General features: G+C 35.9%; 1 protein-coding gene across 6 annotated transcripts in view; it reads right to left on the minus strand.

Moving 5' to 3' along the window:
- Window positions 1–24206, minus strand: part of Erbb4 (erb-b2 receptor tyrosine kinase 4) — a 1069446-nt gene that overhangs the window by 221973 nt on the left and 823267 nt on the right. For 3 of the 6 annotated variants that reach the window (XM_087567483.1, NM_001437634.1, NM_021687.3), the window contains 1 exon segment: window positions 23586–23660. In XM_087567483.1, coding sequence (XP_087423609.1) covers window positions 23586–23660 — 75 coding nt within the window. 6 annotated transcript variants of the gene reach the window in all.

Here is a 24206-nt window from a genome sequence, read left to right on the forward strand (position 1 = left end):
CCTTAAGAATGTATTCAAAATTGCCAACTTGGTCAAAGTATAACTTTGAAAATAAGAACAGCTTCAACTGTTTGTTATTTAGGTAAGTACTTTAAATATGGTAAAAATTTTATTGAAATAAAAACAATGAATTTGAGAGCCAATAGATTCTCTTGGTTATTATAAGGCACCATGAACAACTTTCCAACTACAGATAAACCAATGAAATAAGACCATTAATACTGTACTGTCTTCCTGAATTTCTGGGATGGGCTAGAAATCGAGTGTGTGGAAACTCTCAGGAATCTAAGCAATCGACTCTAGCTAGGACTCCTAGCAATGGAGAATATGGAGCTTAAATTGGTCTTCTGTAATCAGCCAAGAATTCCAGTGGGGATACTGGGACACAAACCCAACCACCAAACCTTCTACGTACAATTTGTCTTGTCTATAAGATGTGCTGGAGTAAAGGTGGCACAGAAATTGTTGGAGCGGCCAACCCATAACTGGTCCAGCTTGAGGTTCATGCCATGAGAGGTAGCCCACCCCTGACACTGCCTAGACAGCTAAGACCCAGAGGCTAGATAACCCAGAGACCTAGGATTGAACCAACTATGACTGACCAAAAAATGTCAATGAAATGATTCTTCATGATATTTCGCTATACTAATAGCAGAATGGTGCCTAGTCCCAAGTCTCATTGGAGAGGGTTCACTTACTAACTAACGGAGACATGCAGAGACCCACAACCAAACTAGATGAAGCTTAAAGATTCTTGTAAATGCAGGTGAGGAAAGATTGTAGGAGTCAGTCAAAGACAGCACAAGAAAACCCTCAAAATCAACTAGCCTGGACCCATAGGGCCTCACAGAGACTGAACTTCCAAGCAGGGAGCCTGCAGGGGACTGACCTAGGTAGGCCCTGTGCCATATCTAATAGTAATATAGATTGCTCTTCATGTGGGGCCCCTAAAAGTAGGAGCAGGGACTGTCTCTTACTCTGTTGCCTTCCTTTTGGACCTTCTCCTCCTACAGGTTGCTTCTGGTAGCATTAATACCAGAGGAGGTGTCTAAGTCTCCCTGTAATTTGCTATGCTACGGCTGGTTGACAGCCATGGGAGGCCTTCACTTTTCTGAAGAGAAATGGAGGAGGAGTGATTGGGTATGGAGGTGGGGGTAAGAGGTGGGAGGGAGTGACTGGAAGAAAAGGAGGGAGGGAACCTGCAGTTGGGATTTTTAAAAAGTGACTATCTTTCTGCATTGAAAATAATTTGCTTCTATGGGAATAACTCAAATACCAATTTGGTCTTAAGTAGCAACTTTAAATAGAAAGAATTTGGGTAGATTATAGATTTTTCCATTTTAAATCCCAAGTTGTAAGTTTTCTAATGAACAGTTTCACTTCATATGCAGTGCATTGCTGTCCAACTGTGTAATACAGATGCTATAATCATCATGTTAAATATAGGGCTACGTTTTGTACAGGGAAGGACAGCAAGAAGGTGATGTGTAAGCAGGATTGGTCACTTTCTGTTTCGGGACTCTCTATCCCGTTTATTTCCACCCCACACTCCTTTATTTTACAATGTAAGTGTTTGTATGAAAAACATACTGATACCCATAAGTCGTCTCCTCAGTAGATATTGCTTCATAGTAGAGAACACAACATGGACAAACATTTATTTAATTGCTTTTTTGGAAACCTTGACTATACATCTATTAGTATCTTACTGCTTTAACCCTTCTCTAACTACAATTATCTGTGTTACTATATGGTCTGAGTTCATTGACTCCTTTATGTGCTCAGATATAAAACTTGCATATCGCATTACTTTTGCTTACCTTCATATTAATTTCTGCCAGGATTGATGATTTTTTTATTAAGAAAAATATACTTTCTTTAAGGAAGACAAACTCATTTAGTGTGATTGTTACCTTCAGCTCCCTCATTGATTGGACTAGGAAACACTCCAGGTACACACACCCTTGCGCATGTGTATTACATGTTTCCAGGAAGGATTAACTGAGGGGGGAAAGAGCTTCCCTAAATGTGGGCCACAGCATCTCCTATGGCAGGGAACTTAGACTGAATTAAATGAAAAACAAGGCCAGAAGTACACCAGCATTTTCCTTTCTCTCTTACACATTTCTTTTTACAGTTCTTTTCCTCCCCATATGACTGATACTTCCAAACTACAAGCTGAAATAAATCCTTCCTTGCTTAAATTCCTTTTTGTGAGGTAAGAGGTCACAGCAAAATGAGGAAAATGGTTAATACAAGACAGTGCCCATTGTATCACATGTTGTTCAATCTTTACTACAATAGTTCATATTTGGAACAAGAGACCTTGAAACACTGAGAAAGAAGGATTGATATCCCCTAGAGACACTCTAAGGGTTATTGCCTAGGGCAAGGAGAGCTACATTAAAACAGTATTTTTTTTCTCTCTCTCTCTCAAATTATGCTTATTCTGACCTAGAATTCCACCTGCTCTATAAAAATGACACATTTTTCTTTTTGAGCAAATGAAAATGATCTGGGTCAGACTGTAAGGCTGATGTTGGTTGACAGTGACAGTTTGTAGTTGGTAAGATGTAGGTTTTACAGCATGTCTCCATCCTTTGATTACAGGTCAAGATTACTTGACTACATTTAAAATAGAGAGAAGTACTTAAGGAAGAACATAATTTTCCTCTTCCTAGGTGGGTTTGAATGTTTTTCGACAAGTCTTCACACTGTTGAATTTTCGCTTTCAATATGTAAATGCCAATTTCATTTTGCAATAGTATCATAAAATATTTCAACAATGACTTTAATATTGAGTCTATATGTAATTTAATATGTTCTTGTATTTCTAAGATTCAGTTTCTGAGGAAAAATTCTAATAGTTTCAGGATAGCTACCTTCTTCTTCTGATAGGCAATATTTATATCTATCTGAGTAGGGGTTTGTTTCTTTCTCGAAATGAGAAAGATGGTTTGTATGTTTGGCTTTGATATAAATAATATCATGGTTAAGGACAGAACTTTTATGTTATATGACTAATTTATGTATCTTTTAAATCTATGAATATATATAAAATTGAAAGGGAGTCAGAGAAAAAAGGAGAATTTTAAAGCAAGCAGGTGAATATTTCATGATTAGAGTTATTTTATCACAGCTTAAACCTATGAAACATACCATAAATGTCAAATAAACATTGATAGAATTTCCATCATATTTTATTCCATTACCTAGATTACATATATACGAGTGACTGTGGTTATAAAACCCAGACATTATAAACATTTAATTTTAAAGCACATTAAGCATTCAACTACTGTATCCTTTTATCTACTCACCACACCGGCAAGACAACCAAATAAATATGATAAGGAAGTAAACACTGAGTTTACATTCCTCGAAGCCTTAGCCACACTGCCTGTCACTATTGCTCCCAATGCTACAGAAGTTCCTAATTCTCCAACAGAACATAAGGTAGACATGATTCTATCATCATGGTTTCATAAAAGAAGGTGCCAAAAAACATTATTGGAGGTCATATTGCTTGTTTTTGTCTCTAACAATTTTTTTCCTTTACCTCAACATTGGCATGTCTTCTCTGTGTCATAATTTAAATCATATTGAAAGATTATATTATTGGGATAAAAATGTCTAAGCCTTAAGATATCCAAGTAAAGCAGAACAGAGAGAAATACACTCAACAATAGAGATGGGAGGAGTCAAAGATGTCTGGACTCCCAAACTGGATTAAGACTCAAGATGATATCAAAACTCACCGACCTGCAGAAACTAGCAATAGGATAGAATCCTTTTAAACCTATGGATCTGAGGTTGGAGTACTTTAAAAATCTATTAATCATGTTGATGTCAGCATCCATGAGCATATTCAGATGAGCTTCTGCTTCTGTTGAAAAGGATGCTGTGTTTGATTGTGGTCCAAAGCTTTGAAGCACTACTTGGCATCTCCTTCCTTGGAGGTCTCACTGTTTAAACATAACAGATTTGATAGCTTGTTGGTAAGGTGAAGTCCAGCTTATCTCCACTAGGTCATCTTCATGTGAATCCGGTGGTTATACGGTTTTGTTCTAGGGATATTTCATTTTTTTAATAACGGTTTTAGCTGACATTCATGGAGAGAATGAATCCTTAGAAGTGTGCCACTAGTGAAAGGAAATCCTGTCTAGAGTATGTTTCTTTACAAAGCTGTGTCACACCATCCTTTGGGCCCTCTGCTGGAAAAGTAGAATCAAGTCTCAAATAATGCCTTTTAAATTGTATCCTCTAGTATTATTGATGTAGGACAGTACTGTATCATACCTCTGTGGATGTAAAATAGCTTGTACCTGCTTTATGATACGTAGTAGTGACCGTGCTTTATCAGAGCTGTTTTTAATGATGTTGCTCAGAATGTTTTCTTTCCAGATGATGATTGAGAAGCTAATTTAAAAAAAAATGGTGCCAGGTACCACAAGAGTAACAGAACTGTGCTGTTTTCTCGGGTTTTGTTTTTTTACTTTTTTTTTTTTTAATGGAGTGTGCTGGATGTCTCTACAGTTTTGTTCAGATGACTGCAGAACCTGGAAAAGCTGTTGCTGCTGTTGATGCATAACACACTGCTATTATTGGTCTTTTTATATAAATATAAATATATATATACAGATATATAATTTGAATTTTTTGAAACTTTACCTGTGCTGTCAACTTTCGAAAAAAGTATCCCCGTTTACTGTGTTGAGTTGGCACTGTACAGAAATTAACAGCCATATTGGTCTAGAAATGTTGAACTTAAGTTTTTTCCATTTGTACAGGGGTAACACACTGTATTAAATATGTAAGGTCTTATATACGTGGGTTTGATTACAAAAACTAATAAAGTATTCTCTAAATAAAAAAAATCTATTAATCATTTTTCCAATTACAAAGTTTTGTATATACTTTTATCTACTTAATTTTTAAATTAATTACTTTAGAATGAAATGTCTCAGTATGTGGCATTTGGCATCCTAGAGTTTGCTATGTAGATCAAGCTGTTGTAAAAATCACAAAGATCTTTCTACATCTAAAGTCTAAGTGTTTTTCTGTTTTTTATATTACTCAGCCCCTCCTGGTATTTAACCTAGGCGCTATCAATATATTCCCAGTATATGTCAGCAATTGACAAATGTCATGAACTATGGCTATTTCATGGTTACAGTTATTTTATCACAGTTTAAACATGTGAAACATATCATAAATGTCAAAAAAACATTGATAAGTTTCTATTATCTTTCATTCCATTACCTAGATTACATATAAATGAGTCTAGTTATAAACACACATATTATAAACATTTAATTATAAAACATATTAAGTATTCAGTAACACACATACATATACATGTACATGTACATGTATATTGAACACATGTAAAGGGGATGAAAGGGCACGGAATCCTTACACTTATATAAGTGACACTAAGAAGAACTTAGTAAAGCTTGTGCAGTTCTAGAATGTAGAATCTAGAAGTTCACTATCCAATTCAAACGGTGATAATTTTAAAAATTAGCAAAATGTTTCCCGACTGTGCACACCTCAAGATAATGTAAACTTGGCTTTCAAGATGGAGGATAGGAAGAAAGCAGAGCCATTTGTAAAGTATTCAACTTGGCAAACTCCGAGGATCCAATTATTTCTATTTCGTGGGCCCATGGTACACTGGAAGGAACTCAAGTGGGAAATGAGAGGGTGTGGATGTTTCTGTCTATTCTATTTAAAAACCTCCCACAGAGGACTTGGAGCAAAGACAAACAAACTCTGTTTCACAAATGCTTTTGGTCATTGTACCTCGCTTGAAATAACATTTTCACTATATAATAGATTACACTTTATATATTTTAGGGGAGGTTTATTATGACTGGCTTCACAAAACAAATCTTAAAGCATTTAACACCAGCATTGGGTAATTTAACCTCCTTTTAAACATATATAAACATCTACCCCTTAATTAGAACACATTCCTAATTAAGGAGAAAACTTTTTTTCAAAAAAATGAATGCTTAGAAGATACTGTTATTCCCCAGATGCTGTGAATGCAGATTCACAGCCTCCAGAAAATGTAAAAGGAAAAAAGAATGTCGGGCCTAAACTAATTCAAACGGCATTGCAATAATATAATATCAAGACAACTTCACACTTTGCCTGAAACCATTTCATTTGCATGCAAAAGAAATCATTACTATAAAGAAAAGCTCGACATCTCCATGAAACATCCTCTTCCAAGCTAGAATATTAATTTTTCAATCTGTTCTTTTTCTATTATTTTTGTATTATTGAAATTATGTGTACCATTAACATTCAGTTCTTTGTAAATGTATGGATTGCTTATGGGCATCCAGAGATAATGTTTAAAATCTTTGTTTAGGAAATGGTCATTAAGGAAATTATCTCAAGGTAATACAAAGTTAGTATTTTCTTTTAAATTTCATAAATGATATACATCTCAAAGGTTTCTTCTCTGCCTTCTGATTTTTAAAAAGGATTGCATGACTTGATGCGGCCATCTGTAACATTATCTAAGCTAGTGGCTTTTCTGTACTTAGCATGCCATTCGCAACTACGTAGAATTTTAGTCTTTTAAAGAAAATCAGACTGAGAGTGAGGGACAGTGGAAGGATTCTGATGCCACTCTCTGTACTACGTTACTTGTTAGAACATTAGCAAGTTTCTGTGAGTACATTTTAAGATCACTAAGTGTATTCATACTTTGATAGTTGAAAATAGGTCAAGCAAATTAAAAGAAAACAAGTATAAATTTCAGATGTTATATCATGGGCTAAAATGTTATGTAGTTTTGTTTTATTATAAAGTAATGTTAGCACGGTGACAGTATAATAATTTAAAAGGCGAGAGGAGGAGTTCTAGACAGGGGAAAATGAAAGAAATGAGACAGAAGGAGGAAGGGAGGGAAGGAGGGAGGGAGAGAGAGAGAAAGAGAGAGAGAGAGAGAGAAATCTACACATAATGTTTTATTTTTAAAAAGATCAGATTTTGCCTTTATTCCATAGGTAATTTTTATTTTGCCTATTATTTCAAAATGCCACAGGAGCAAGTCATCTTGTCAACTATTGCGATAGAAATAATAATGATCTCTGTGTGTATACTTCTCCATCTCGGAAACATAAAACCAAAGAGTAGATCAGCCAACTGATTTGAAAAGAGGGTGGATTAAAGCTCTTGTTTTCACCAGTGCTTCTCTTTCAAAGCTTTAACTACATAAATGAAGTTATCATTGTTTTAAAATGAATTTCTAAATAATGTGGTCTTGGCAGCTTTTGTGAATTTTTATAGCCATTTATGAGAGTCAAAAAAAATGACCTACTAGAAAAGTACATAATTTACAGGGAGGATGTTTGAAGCCAGTGTAACTTCTGCAATTTTAATGTGTTTTGTGTTTAATATTTTTGCTAATGATTACTAACCGGAATATTAAGACAGAATGATGCCATATATTTTATATAACTAAATATACCTTATGTATTAAGAGGTGCATGTGCACATGTGCAGCGCTCTCTCTCTCTCTCTCTCTCTCTCTCTCTCTCTCTCTCTCTCTCTGTACATATTATTTATCATTTTGACTAGAATTTTAAAAAAGACCACCTATACTTTAGTAGTGATTGGTGGTTCAGTGATACTAAAAACTGTTATCTCACAATACATGAGTGAGTTCTTACATATACCATCTTCTGTTGTCCAAACCTTGTTCCCCAAGTTAACTGATCAATAAAAGGTTAAAGCCTGTGATTGGGCAGTAGATAGAGGTAGGTGGGGAGGAAGAAGAAAAAAAGGAGGAGCAGGAGGAGGAGGAGCAGGAGCAGGAGGAGGAGCAGGGGCAGGAGTAGGAGCAGGAGGAGCAGGAGCAGGAGGAGGAGCAGGAGGAGGAGCAGGAGGAGGAGCAGGAGGAGGAGCAGGAGGAGGAGCAGGAGGAGGAGGAGGAGCAGGAGGAGGGGCAGGGGCAGGAGGAGGAGCAGGAGGAGGAGCAGGAGGAGGAGCAGGAGGAGGAGCAGGAGGAGGAAAGAAGTGGACACGGGGTAGTTGGATCATGAGCTCATGGCCAAGAGGGCTGGCCTGATGGGATAGGTGCAGCCCATGTGAACCATGGCAAGTGTTGTTGCTGCTCTTAGAATGCTGGTTTCATGTGTTTCACTTTCAGCCTGGGGCTTTCTCTATGTTCTCCTATGTGCCAATCCTGGTCCCATTTCTGTTTTCAAATTCTGGGCTGTCACTCACCATCATATATTAGCTATCACATATTCACGACTCATTTCTCCTTCCTTATGTATTCATCTGGCCAACTTCAAAAGTATATCACCTCAAATTACTAGATGGTCAGGTCAATATTTAAGTAAAAATAGCCTTGGTGGATAAAACATAATACTTAACAGAATCAATTTCATTTGTGAGTTAAACTTTCTGAGAGACACAGCAATATACAACAATACAAGTGTGCTTTAGATGGTGTGCCTTCCTGGATGAGTTCAATGGAGTTTTCTTTTTTGAATTTATGTAACTGTTTCTTCCATTCTGCTCTAAAGTGTTCAATAAAGCTAATAATCCATTGAAGATGAGGTCAGGATTTTATCCATTTTTCTTTGTCAATTCTGTCATTAGTTTTACTGCATCTTTTACATCTTATCTGTGAATTTCTTTGAGTTAATGTGAATGCATAGTCACCAATTTTGATAGCAAAATTTCCTACTTTGAAGTGAGCATGACTATCAGCTACCTAAAGGTTTCATCTGACCTTGTTCTTATCTAATGAAGAAGTTCTTTTCCTCCTAATAATTCCTATCATTTTCATATGCATTGGTGTGTTCTGCTATTTAAATGTCTGAGTTCACATGTGTGTGTACGTGTGCAGAAACACATAAACACACACACACACACACACACACACACACACACACACACACACACAGTCTTTATTTCTATGTTCTGGGTCATATAGACCAAACATGTTGCATAGCTTTCTCAAAACAAGATGATCTCCATTTGTGTCTTATCTCCTAAGCTTATTTTAATTTAAAGAATATCTATTTTTAATTTCCTCAAATAAAATGGTCAATATATGCTTTTAAGATATTAAACTTTGGCTCTTTCTCCATCCATAAATGTATTTCTATTCTGTTTCCAGAACTTCTTTCTTGAGTACCTTATTTCTCAGTTATCCCATTTTTCATCCCCTTTGCTATACTGTGTGCTTTATTTTACCATTTAAATGACAGGAAAGTTTAAGGCTTACTGTTAGTATCTAATGTTACTGGTTGAATATAGCTCACAATTCATAGCCTCTAATGAGCTCCAGGAGGTTATAGATACTATTAAGGTAGTATTGAGGTTTAAAGACAATAAATGGATTTAAGGAAGCTATAAAACACACAGAACTGTCTTCATAGCATTGCCTTTGCATGTGAAGCAGCTTAGTAGAGAGGAAGATGTGTACTCTGACATCTGAACCCCAGTCCATGTTCTGTAACTTATTAGCCAGGTGAAAGTTTGAAGATTGCTTTTCTTATCCTGTTTCTTATAATGCTAGTGGTAGCAGAAATAACTATTATTACATACATAATCTGAAAACCAATGATATTTCATTACTCCCAAGGAATCTTTTGGGAATGATCTTAGAATATGAAAGCACAGTCTGCATGAATTCCAAGAAATTTTTGAAAGAAAAAGTCAGTACCATGACTCAGTAAGAAACTATGTTTTTGATGTAGTTTTGTTTTGTTTATGTTTTTGTCTTTTCTCTCTTATTGGTCTCTTTTCCCTCTGGTATCTAGAACAATGTAGACATTTACTTTGGGATTTGGACCTGGAAATTCAACTCTAGTATTTTGTATCAAGAAGGTCAATACAGATGTAAATTTGAAAATGTTGATTTGTTCTATAAAATAAAAATACTTATTTACCAAACAAGTCAACTTTGTTTAGTTAAAGCATCATGTTGTTTTATGTTTACACCGTTGAAAGTGTCTATAATCTATAAATGACTCATGCATATGGAATTCATTATTCTGAGCAGCAGAACATGATGTCATAAAAAAATCACAATGACTGCAAGCATTGAGAGCCTATAAAAGGCGGGTCTCCATTTCCTTATCTCTCACTCTTTAGTACTGAGTAACCATGGAGTCAAATCACTTTCCCAGTAAGCATGGATAGTGGCTGAGAGTAAAATCACTGTGAAGGAATTTCACTGGTAAATAAAACTGTACTCCTTTAATTAGTGCCTCCTTACATACATAATACGCAAAAATAATTGTATGTTTATAAAAGAATGATTAGTTAGGGAATGTGCTGAGGTAATAAGAAAAAAAAAGCATGAAGAGAGCAATTTACTCTAATATCTACACATCATTTTATGTAACAGCATCACAGAAGGGGTCCCAGTTAATTAGATTCCTTTAGTTAAATAGGAAATATGAGAAAGGGTAATTTCTTAGACTTTAATACTGTACATGCCTAAGTTTTATGGGTAAATAACTCTGACTCCTTTATTAACATGAAGCAGGCATAAAAATAGAAGTTTTGACCTAAGTGTAAAAGATAGTTTTATTTAACTATTGGCCATATGAAGAATACCAAAATAGAATAATATCAATATTATTATGAATATTGGGAATATAGCATAATTTTATGAATATATACAGTGTAACTCGATATACAAATAGTTTTGTATTATGAAAGCAGATAAACTGGGACTTGTAAATGTGGGTCCAAGATATCATATGCTAATCTTATAAAAACTTATAAACGTTTGCTTCACTGGCAAATATATAGGTATATGTAATGGGTCCAGGATAACATGTTTTCTTTTGGATCTGTTTGACTCATCTCATCTGTAACCTACTACTGCTGATAAAATAAACACCCTTGTGTGACATAGCATTTTTCCACTGTTCTTTTGTGAGTAAAACCATTAAGAGTAAGTATTAAATCATGGCTTCATTATTATTGGTTTGTAGCAGTACAACTCAATACATATATATCACAATGGAAAGAATTTAAAATGTTTTAATTAACACAATCTACCCAAAATTAACATTTAACGTGCCTAAATTATTGACACAGTTTTACCACTTCTATTTTCCTATGATTTTCTTACCACTGGGGTACATGAGGGAAAACCAAGCCCCTCTAGCTATTCTCATTAGTCACAGAGCACACATGGCTATGAGCAATGTACTTCACCAACAATCATAAGGAAGACTCACAACTCTCAGAGACTAGAAATTTAGGCTCAGAGCTCTTTAGTCACAACTGAAGGGAAAATCAGCATCTGCAGCCTACAGGAAGACTTCCATGTAACCTACAGAGTGTTCAATGACAGAAACAACCTCAGGTCTAGGAAGTAACACAAGGTTGCTGGAGGAAATAAAGTTTCATTTTTGATTCTAGAGACAAGTCACAGACAAAGGGAGTTGGAAGTCCAGGATTGCAGACTCTGTCACAATTCTCCTTATACCAACCACTTGTGCAACCAAACACTAACACACATGTTGATGTGAAAGGAACTTACGGATGAAAATAATTTTCACCTCCCTCTGTCGGGGAGACAATACGTGGGGGCTTCACCTAAGCACAAGAGCACTCAAATCTCAGGCCACATACAACTATAAGGGTTTATGAACTGGAATGCTGTACAGCAATGCTGAAGACAAATGCTACTGTGGTGTTTTGGATAAACACCTTCCACTATGCTTGTGAGTATTTTTGTAAACTTTAAATGGTATTGTCCAATAATAATTAAGAAAGAGACTGTAGGCTCCAACTGAGAACACAGATGTTAGCATGCTGACACCAGAAGTATCATAACCAACCAGGACAGGCCTGCCATTTTCCGGACACAATTGAATATTGAGTCTCTGAGCTGGTGGGAGTGTACCTTGGAGCACAAGTCTTGCAGTTAGTTAAGTACTCCTTTAGTCTGTCTAGTCACAAAGTCTTAATTGTTAAGTCATCATCGAATACATAATTCTGTTCTGTGCTATGTTACCTTTTAAAATAGGCCTAGAAACTGCATTATAATCAGCAAAGGTGTAAATTCACTATTGTCATTACACTAGGAAAATTTACCAATTATTTGCTGCTACACAATAATCCTGCTCTTTTTTTCTATACAGATCTGAACTAACTTTATACACATAATAATTTAAACAACAATTCTTGGAGTAGACCTTGGAGGAGACCTCAGACTAGACTACTGAAATGAACCTGGTTGACGTTAAGATTCAGGAATTTCAGAACATTTTCCACCATTGAGGTTTCACTTGCTGCATTTGATATCAGAGCATCTGTAACTGCTAAGGCTGAAGACATTTGTGAGATGTGAAGCAGTTCTGCTATCTGTCTGCATCAGAAATAAATGGGTGTAAAACATAATGATGTTTTTACCACAGAAAAATGCTCTTAGCTCAAGCTGCGTATTTTAAGTACTTCCCTACTCAATTAATACTTGATCCTTACAGTTAACATTTTATCATTTTAATGATACCTTTAGTCAATTCTACTTTAGGCCAAAAGACAAAGGCCTGAAGAGCCTTTGCTGACTTTCAGTCATTAATAAGGATTAGTTTGGGCACATTCTTATGCTCACTCATTTTGAATGCCGCCATGTTGCTACTGTCTGGAATGCTTTGTAGTATGAATACTGTAGCATGAACATTTTGATATCAATACTAAAACCACTTGAGCATCCTAAAGATGTTTAAATTCTTTTGTAAAAGTAGCTTTTTCAACTATGTGAGCAACCATTGACAAAGTGAGCAGAGAGGCTTTGTGGATTCCTTGCTAATTCTCAGATCATTTTGACATTTTATAGGTTCTGGGAAGTGTACGTGAATCACCTGCCAAGGAAAGGCTTTGCACAATTTCCTTCATACCTTGGACTTATTTATTTCAAAACTATATATATATATATATATATATATATATACATATATATATATGAAACAAAAAGGCGTGTACTCGTATTTATTGTATATAGGGATGATAATATAACTGCTACTCATCTAAGGTGAGCATTTATGGGTGATTTGCACCATGTAATCTGGACAGAAATTCTGAACTTGCTTCCTTAGGGGAAAAAATAAGGAGATGTAATGTGCCATTTGTGAGAGGTGCCCAGCCTATCACACCATCACTGTCATTTATCAGACATGGCTCATTCTGACAGACAATAGACTGTTGTGTGACCTCTTGGGCCAAAAGGCACTGCACCATGAAGTAAAAGTACATCTGTGGCCATGAAAATAGGAAATGTTTCAAATAGCTAGACATTAGAGACTTGGAGAAACTAAGTTCAATTATTGTACTACATATTGTGAATTATACAGGAAAAGTGGATTAGAACAAAGAGCCAATCTTGTTACAATACAGAAATAGATGATCTCATATATATATTTTCTATCTACAAAGCAAAATTAAGTTTTAGGAAGTTTATATTCCACTTTGTTAACTAACTTGTAGAAATGCCTCAACAATATAGTCTATTCTTTTGTGATTATCAAATCCACAGTCCTTTGTCATATGAGAATAAGATGTTTAAAGTTTACCTATATTTGACAAAGAATTAAAAAAATAGACCAAAATCTAAAGTTTTTAGATAAGGAACAAATTTATTCAAAGGTAGCCCATGTGCTAGCTAAGTCAAATGTCAAATGAAAAAAGAATCAAAGATCCTGACAAACATGGTGTCCTTGGGAGGAAATCAAAATAATGGAGGTAAGAAAGTTTGAAAAAAGTTTGTTCAAAGCAAGTGTCTTCTTAAATATTTATCATATTTGAAAATTAGAGATAGAATAAAATATTAATGCTTTTTCTTTATAATAAGGATATTCTATGATACAAGAAGTCTTATATTCTTTCTATCCTATCCCACTAAACTTACTCGAATATTTCAGCAATGTAAGGTAAATGAAGTGTGGAAAGCCAATTCACAAACCACAGATTTGGGAAAAAATAACACCACTTAGAAAATGAAAGCTGGTCAAGATTGGAAACATTTCACCTGCTTTTATTTGAACCTGTTGCTTTAGAGAACAGAATACATCACAGTGGGGCAGCGGGGTGTAGTAAATCAAAATAGTTTAAAGCAGGCACATTCGCATGTTCAATGTAATTTTCTGTGTCTAAAAGAAAATTAAATATCTGAATAACCTTCCAGTTAAAAGGTGGATTATGAAGCCTAAAACATTAATTTCTTAATGTTCTATTTCTGGTCTTCCCTTTATGAAATATTTGTTTTACTCAATCAAGGGAGACATTTATAAATTTATCATGGAATTTAAAAGATGTAAAAAAAGTCTTGAGATCCTAATGATAACACTGCTGCTTTCCAAATGTTCAACACAGAGTTGAAATGTGGAACCTGAGGGCACTCTGATTACTTTATGTTTTAATAAAATAAAAAACAAAATAACATTTGAAATGTAAATAAATAAAATATCCAATAAAAAAATCAAAATACTCCAAGGAGTTAAATGTAAATTTTATGGGCATTCTAAATTATCAAATGTGTAGCAATTGGGAAAAGGCAACAGAAGTGAAAAATACAGTCTCAGTATTTTAAATTTAAGAAGGAAGCAGACAGTAAGTAAAGATATCTAGAACTTCATAAGAAATCATGAGGTACTAGTTACCAACAACTTGTTAAAACATGGCCCTAGTGGGAAAGAGAGTGGACCACCCAGGAGTGCAGACATCCCGAGGCCGCAGGACAGACTGCCACCTCTGCACACAATATATTGGAACGGACAGCCGCCTGTACTTGCGGTTCTGGTCTGTGCTCAGGACCAAACTGATCTGACAAAACAACTCCCTGCACCCAAATTCCGTGGAGGAGAGAGCTGGAACCTCAGAAGTATGGATACTCCTGAGAAGTCAGAGGAGAATACCCTCTGCCCACAGTCCAGACCCAACAGGGATTGCACAGGGTCAACTGTACCTGCTGGGTGCAAAGACCTACACGATCAATCAGGGGCAGGATCCTTTGATTTCTGCCCGCATCTAGAGCTTGAAGACATATTCCAGTCATGCTGCCACAGCTGAGAGCAGAGCACCTGTTCTCAGGAAAGGCTGAAAGAAAACAGGAAAACAGTTCTATAAGAGTGCTGACACAGAGGCCTACAGCAGGGCCAAGTCACTCCCAGAAACAGCAAGACAAGCAAACACCAGAGACAACCCATTGGCTAGAGGTAAGCGCAGGAACCAAAGAAACAGAAACCAAGACTACTTGGCAGCATCAGAGCCCAGTTCTCCCACCAAAGAAAATACTGGATATCCAAACACACCAGAAAAGCAAGATTTAGATTTGAAATCACATTTTTTTTGATAATGATGGAGGACTTTAAGAAAGACATAAAGACCTCCCTTAGAAAAATGCAGGAAAGCACAAGTAAACAAGTAGAAGCCCTTAGAGAGGAAACACAAAAATCACTGAAAGAATTACAGGAAAACACAACCAAACAGGTGGAGGAATTGAAAATGGAAATAGAAACAATAAAGAAAGCACAAAGGGAGACAATCCTGGATACAGAAAACCAAAGGAAGAGACAAGGAGCTGGAAACACAAGCATCACCATCAGAATACAAGAGATAGAAGAGAGAATCTCAGAGGCAGAAGATACCATAGAAAACATCAACAAAACTGTCAAAGATAATGTTAAACACAAAAAGCTCCTAGCCCAAAACAAAGAGGAAATCCAGGACACAATGAGGAGATCAAACCTAAGGATAATAGGTATAGAAGAAAGGGAAGACTCCCAACTTAAGGGGTCAGTAAATATATTTGATAAAATTATAGAAGAAAGCTTCCCTAACATAAAGAGAGAGATGCCCATAAACATATAAGAAGCCTACAGAACTCCAAATAGGTTGGACTAGAAGAGAAATTACTCCTGTCACATAATAGTTAAAAGACCAAATGCACAAAACAAAGGTCAAGTGACATATAAAGGCAGACCAATAATAATTACACCAGACTTCGCACCAGAGACTATGAATGCCAGAAGATCCTGGACAGATGTCATACAGACCCGAAGAGAACATAAATGCCAGCCCAAGTTACTGTATCCAGCAAAACTTTCAATTAACATAGATGGAGAAACCAAGATATTCCATGACAAAACCAAATTTATGCAATATCTTTTGACAAATCCAGCCCTACAAAGGATAATAGATGGAAAACTCCAACACAAGGAGAGAAACTATACCATACAGAAAGCAGGAATATAATTTCCTTGCAACGAAACCAAAAGAGAGACAAACAAACATAATTCCACCTCTAACAACGAAAATAACAGGAAGCAACAATCACTATTCCTTAATATTTCTCAACATCAATGTACTCAATTCCCTGATAAAAAGACATAGACTAACAGACTGGATATGTAAAGAGGACCCAGCATTTTGTTGCATGCAGGAAACACACCTCAGAGACAAAGACAGACACTAACTCAGGGTAAATGGCTGGAAAAATTTTTCCAAGCAAATGGCCTGAAGAAAGAAGCTGGAGTTGCCATTATAATATCAAATAAAATTGACTTTCAAACAAGAGTTATTAAAAAAGATAAGGACACTTCATATTCATCAAAGGAAAAATCCACCAAGATGAACTCTCAATCCTAAATGTCTATGCTCCAAATACAAGGGTACCTACATTCATAAAAGAAACCTTACTAAAGCTCAAAGCACACATTGTACCTCACACGATAATAGTAGGAGATTTCAACAACACTCTCATATATGGACAGATCATGGAAACAGAAATTAAACAGAGACATAGAGAAACTAACAGAAGTTATGAACCAATTGGATTTAACAGATATTTACAGAACATTCCATCCTAAAACAAAAAATTATACCTTCTTCTGAGCACCTCATGGAACCTTCTCCAAAATTGACCATATAATCAGTCACAAAACAGGCCTCAACACATACAGGAAAATAGAAATAATCCCATGCATCCTATCAGATCACCACATACTAAGACTGGTCTTCAATAACAACAATAATGAGAGAAAGCCCACATATACATGTAAGTTGAACAATGCTCTACTCAATGACAACTTGGTTAAGGAAGAAATAAAGAAAGAAATTAAAGACTTCTTAGGATTTAATGAAAATGAAGATACAACATTCCCAAACTTATGGGACACAATGAAAGTGGTACTACGAGGAAAACTTACAGCTCTGAGTGCCTGCAAAAAGAAACAGGAGAGAGCATATGTCAGTAGCTTGACAAAACACCTTAAAGCTCTAGAACAAAAAGAAATAAATAAACCCAAGAGGAGTAGAAGGCAGGAAATAATCAAACTCAGAGCTGAAATCAACTAAGTAGAAACAAAAAGGACTATACAAAGAATCAACAAAAGCAGGAGCTGGTTATTTGAGAAAATTAAGAAGATAGATAAACCCTTAGCTAGACTAACCAGAAGTCACAGAGAGTGTATCCAAATTCAGAATATCAGAAATGAAAAGGGAGACATAACAACAGAATCTGAAGAAATTTAAAAAATCATCAGATCCTACTACAAAAGCCTATATTCAACAAAACTTGAAAATCTGGAGGAAATGGACAATTATCTAGACAGATACCAGGTACCAAAGTTAAATCAGGAACAAATAAATCGTCTACACAACCCAAAACTCCTAAAGAAATTGAAGCAGTATTAAAAGTATTAAAAGTATTAAAAGTCTCCCAACCAAAAAGAGCCCAGGTCCAGATGGGTTTAGTGAAGAATTCTATCAAACCTTCATAGAAGACATCATACTAATACTGTCCAAACTATTCCACAAAATTGAAACAGATGGATCACTACCGAATTCCTTCTATAAAACTACAATTACTCTTATACCTAAACCACACAAAGATCCAACAAAGAAAGAGAACATCAGACCATTTTCACGTATGAACATTGACGCAAAAATACTCAATAAAATTCTGGCAAACCGAATTCAAGAGCACATCAAAATGATCATCCATCATGATCAAGTAGGCTTCATCCCAGGGATGCAGGTATGGTGAATATACAAAAGTCCATCAATGTAATCCACTATATAAACAAACTCAAAGATAAGAACCACATGGTCATTTCATTAGATGCTAGGAAAGAATTTGACAAAATTCAACACCCCTTCATGATAAAAGTCCTGGAAAGATCAGGAATTCAAGGCCCGTGTCTAAATATAGTAAAAGCAATATAAAGCAAGCCAGTAGCTAACATCAAACTAAGTGGAGAGAAACTTGAAGCAATTCCACTAAAATCAGGGACTAGACAAGGCTGCCCACTCTCTCCCTACTTATTCAATATAATACTTGAAGTCCTAGACAGAGCAATCAGACAGTGAAAGGAGGTCAAAGGGATACAAATTGGAAGGGAAGAAATCAAAATATCACTATTTGCAGATGATATGATAGTGTACTTAAGCGACCCCAAAAGTTCCACCAGAGAACTACTTAACCTGATAAACACCTTCAGCAAAGTGTCAGGAATAAAATTAACTCAAACAAATGAGTAGCCTTCCTCTACTCAAAGGATAAGCAGGCTGAGAAAGAAATTAAGGAAATGACATCCTTCACAATAGTCCCAAACAACATAAAATATCGTGGTGTGACTTTAACCAAACAAGTGAAAGATCTGTATGACAAGAACTTTGAATCTCTGAAGAAAGAAATTGAGGAAGATCTCAGAAGATGGAAAGATCTTCCATGCTCATGGATTGGCAAGATTAATATAGTAAGGATGGCCATTTTGCCAAAGGCAATCTACAAATTCAGTGTAATCCCCATCAAAATTCCTACTCAATTCTTTATAGATTTATAAAGAGCAATTTGCAAATTCATTTAGAATAACAAAATTTCAGGAGAGTGAAAACTATCCTCAACAATAAAAGAACTCTGGGGGAATCATCACCCCTGACCTCAAGCTGTATTACAGAGCAATAGTTATAAAAACTGCATGGTATTGGTACAGAGACAGGCAGGTAGATCAGTGCAATAGAATTGAAAACCCAGAAATGAACCCACACACCTATGATCACTTGATCTTTGACAAAGGAGCTAAAACCATCCAATGGAAAAAAGAGCATTTTCAACAAATGGTGCTGGTTCAACTGGGAGGTCAACATGTAGAAGAATGCAGATCGATCCATGCTTATCACCCTGTACAAAGTTTAAGTCCAAGTGGATCAAGGACCTCCACATCAAACCAGACACACTCAAACTAATAGAAGAAAAAGTGGGGGTGAATCTTGAACACATGGGCACTGGAGAAAATTTCCAGAACAAAACACCAATGGCTTATGCTCTAAGATCAAGAATCAACAAATGGGATCTCATAAAACTGCAAAGCTTCTGTAAAGCAAAAGACACTGTGGTTAGGATAAAACGGCAACCAACAGATTGGGAAAAGGTCTTTACCAATACTACATCTGATAGAAGGCTAATATCCAAAATATACAAAGAATTCAAGAGGTTAAACTCCAGAAAGCCAAATCACCCTATTAAAAATGGGGTACAGGGCTAAACAAAATATTTTCAGCTGAGGATTATTGAATGGCTAAAGTGCACCTAAAGAAATGTTCAACATCCTTAGTCATCAGGGAAATGCAAATCAAAACAACCCTGAGATTCCACCACACGCCAGTCAGAATGGCTAAGATCAAAAACTCAGGTGACAGCAGATGCTGGGGAGGATGTGGAGAAAGAGGAACACTCCTCCATTGTTGGTGGGATTCCAAACTGGTACAACCACTGTGGAAATCAGTCTGGAGGTTCCTCAGAAAATTGGACATTACACTACTTGAGTACCCAGCTATACCTCTCTTGAGCATATACCCTAATGATGCTCCAACATACAACAAAGACACATGCTTCACTATCGCAGCCTTATTTATAATAGCCAGAAGCTGGAAAGAGCCCAGATATCCTTCAACAGAGGAATGTATTCAAAAAATGTGGTACATCTTCACAATGGAGTACTACTCAGCTATCAAAATCAATGGCTTAATGAAGTTCATAGGCAAATGGAATGAACTAGAAAATATCATCCTGAGTGAGGTTACTCAATCACAGAAAAACACACTTGGTATGCACTCATTGATAAGTGGATATTAGCCAAAAATTTCAAATGACCCAAAATGCAATCTATAGACCACAGGAATCTCAAGAAGGATGACCAAAATGCAGATGCTCCCACTCCTTCTTAAAAGGGAGAACATATTCATAAGAGGGGATATAGAAGCAAAGTTTAGAGCAGTGACTCAAGGAATGACAATTCAGAGCCTGACACACATGTGGCCCATATATTTACAGCCATCAAAACTAGGTAAGATTGATAAAGCTAAAAAATGCATGTGGAAAGATACTGGATATAGATGTCTCCTGAGAGACACATCCAGAGCATGTCCAATACAGAGGTCAATGCTAGCAGCAAACCACCAAACTGAGAATAGGACCCCCTTGGGGGGAATTAGAGGAAGCATTGAAAGAGTTGAAGGAGCTTGCAACCCCATAAAAACAACAATGCCAACCAACCAGAGTTTCCAGGGACTAAACCACTACCGAAAGACTATAGATGGACTGACCCAGGGCTCAACTGCATATGTAACAGAGAATAGCCTTGCTGGGAAACCAGTGGAAGGGAAAGCCCTTGGTCTTGCCAAGGTTGGACCCTCAGTGCAGGGGACTATGGGGGAGGGCAATAAGGGGGATGTATAGGGGGAATATCCATATGTTGGAGGGGTCTGGGAGGCAATGGGGTCTTTTGGAAAGAAAACCTGGAAGGGGAATAACCTTTGAAATGTAAGTAAAGAAATATATAATAAAAATTTAAAAAAACATGGCCCTAAATAGTAGTTTGATGTAAAATATAAATGATTAAAATCTTAGAAATTTCAGTATATTGATTCTGTGGTCAGTAACCTATTGGATTAATGCTATATAAAACAAAAATTTTCTGAGAAGATGGCAGTATTTTAGTAACACTTACAACTGCAGTCAATGACTATTCAGTCCAGGATGTTATCTATGTGTTGTTTGATTAAAACCTCAAACGAATTTTACATTATCATACGATTTTGTGGATAAGAAATATGATAGGATCTATATTTGAACCCATGTTTCCACATTCAAGAAACGTTGCTCTTTACCTAAGCAGTGGACTGCTGGTGACTTTTCTTAGAAATAATGAACCACACTTTACTGTCCTTTCACTATTTTTAGCCATGAATATTTACTAATGGTACTGTTAATTATTTGCATTAGTCTGAAATTATGGACTATCTCCTGGGAATTCAGGCAATACATAAGATTGAAATTTTAACTTCAAGTGATCTGTCACTCTATATCGCAGTGCCATAAGCAAATATCATATGTATCACCCTATTCCTGATTCTCAGGGCAAAGTGACAGAAAAGACCCCCTTCTTTCACAAAGGATATCAAGAAGTCACCAACAGGCATCAATGCCCTCTGGGTGATTTTGAGAGTCTTGTCTCCTTCCCCTGAGAAGCATGATTTTACATTCCTGAGGTGGGAGAATCCTTGTTACACAGAAAAGTAATATTGATTTATAGAAAACAATAGAAAAAAAGAATGGTGACTGTTACTAACCAAACACTCCATCTCCGGAACTGTTTGGGAACTTTATAAATGATGTCTTTCTGCACATCAAAGAGTGATAACTGAAGGACTTTCAAGTCACATGTCTAGAAATGCTTAGAGCTTGATTTGAAACCTGAAAATCTGATTTTAACATACATTAACCACCATGTGGAATTCTTTCTCATTAAAATATTAGACTAATTATAAGTAAAGTCATCAAAATAAATAAAAGATTATTCTTCAAAATGATAGTTCATTGACCCAATCAGTGTCCGAGAGAAGGAATATAATTTCATGAGCATGGCAGGAATCCAAGATGAATCTTGGAAACTACGTAGGTCTTCGGATTTCTCTCCTATCTCCATTTCTATTTTCCCTTTCTCATTTAACTTCCCTTCTTAAATTTTTCTACAGCTTTAAGGCAGCTCCAGAAAACTATGTTAGCTGGTTTGTTCAAGCCCAGGTATCAATGTGCCACTGTTGTATGAGTGAATCCACTTTAGCCAAATAATTTCCCTTAGAGTTTGTAATGATTATTCACTTAGTGACAAAGAGTTAATGAAGATGACACATCACTTATTTGACCACTTCAAAACTTAAAAGCAATTAAAGACACGTGAATGTAAAAGCTATGAATGGACTCGGTGACACAGATGAATAATCATACACGTAATATTTAGTGAGAGTAGCCAGATGCATAGAACAATACTATATTATGATTGATAAGGTGGGAACACTGGTCACACTGTCTTAGGTGTTAGAATTCAGCATAGTGGCCACCACCAATAAAGGCAGCTGCTGGAATCTATAGCTATTTTGACATTTTGATCTGTCAGTTATGTTTCACCAACGCATCATTGTCATAGGACAACACAAAATTGTAATAAAAACAATACTTCATTTAAAATTCACATTTGCCTTTACTGTCTCTCTTGCAAAAAGATCTAATTAATTTGCGACATAGAGCTAATTATATTTCTAATGAACATTGCAAAGTTATTCCTTTCCTAGTTAAAATGTTTTATACAATAATTTAATAGTCATATTTCTTTATGTCTGAACAATATATAATTTATAATAAAATATGTAGCCAATGGTCTGTGCTAAGCACTTTTATTTATACAAACAATGCCGCAATCATGGTATAGATTGTTCTATTATCTGTCAAATTCCTTCTTAACATTCAATAGAGAACTTTACCCCAAAAGTCCTAGCTTTGGACAACCCTGAATGATTTTTCTGTCTCTGTAGTTTCCTTCTTTTCAGAGCTTGATATAAAAAGAAAATCAAGCAGTATGTGTTTTTAACAGTCTGGATTCTTTTTATCCAGCACAGTGAATTCAGGATCCATCTATGGTGTGTGCAGTATTAAATTCTTCCTTTTTATTACTCGGGTCTATTGTAGTGCACGGGTTTATGACAACTCAGTAGCCTAGGCTGCTTCCAGTTTTGTTGACTATGATGAAAGCTACTGCAAACATTTGTGTTCACAATTTTGTGTAAACATGGATCATATGTTATGTCCTTGTAATTCTTATATATGCTTCAACCTGTATGAAATATTTTTATATTGCTTTGATTCTGGGATACTTTTTCTATTTGAGAATAAACTAATCAGTTCAACTAATACAAAATCAGAAATTAAAGTCAAATTACATAACAAATATCATATAAGTACCAATCAACACATTTAAAATTCTCCTTGAAAGATTTTGATTTTCAAAATTATTTATAAACTTAAGAATATTCTATTAGAGATCTAGGATTATTTCTAATTTTTCTAAATGTACAAAACTTAAAATCAATGGTACTACTATATAGAACCCTGAAATTATATTGAAATCAAGAACGGAATTAAAAGCTCTCATTTAGTGCATTAAAACTTCAGCTGAACTGGTTACTAATTTCATCTGTGGTAACTAAGAAAGAATTTGAGTGAAAAATGGAACCATGGTTGATGTTACCTAGCATGTTGTGGTAAAGTGGAATGGCCCGTCCATGGGTAGTAAATGCAGTCATGACTAGTGGGACCGTTACACCTGCAAGCAATTGCAGAACAGAAAACATCATTCTCCATCCACAGTGGCATGCACACACATGCACCAGTGCTCACGCACGGAGCCTTGGAGGAAGAGCATGGGGAGCAAAGCACACCAAGTACCTATCCATCAGGCCGATGCAGTCTTCAATACTTGAGCCTATGCACCTGCAGAGATGCAAATTCAAAGGAAATACAAGGAAAGAGAAATCAGTCATTAAGGAAAACAGAAGAGAACCAGTGAGATAGCGAGACAAATATTGCATGTGCCACATTCTTGTTTGTACTATTCGGCAGTTCCTGGAACAGCATACTTTTAGAAACTGAGAGAAAATTACTTCTTGGCAGAAACACAGAAGTGAATTGAAATTACCACTCAAGTCCAATGCCAGAAAACATGGAGAAGTAAAGAAAAGTTTACCTGTTCCCGTGGATAACTTATCCATGATTTGGTCAGTTTTGAAACATTCAACCCATTTACATCTTTCATTTTTATGCATAGCTATGTTAATTTCTTGATAGTTAAATGACTGACTATTTTCATATA

Source organism: Rattus norvegicus, chromosome 9, assembly GCF_021556685.1.
Source record: "Rattus norvegicus strain SHRSP/BbbUtx chromosome 9, alternate assembly SHRSP_T2T, whole genome shotgun sequence".
Taxonomy (NCBI): Eukaryota; Metazoa; Chordata; class Mammalia; order Rodentia; family Muridae; genus Rattus; species Rattus norvegicus.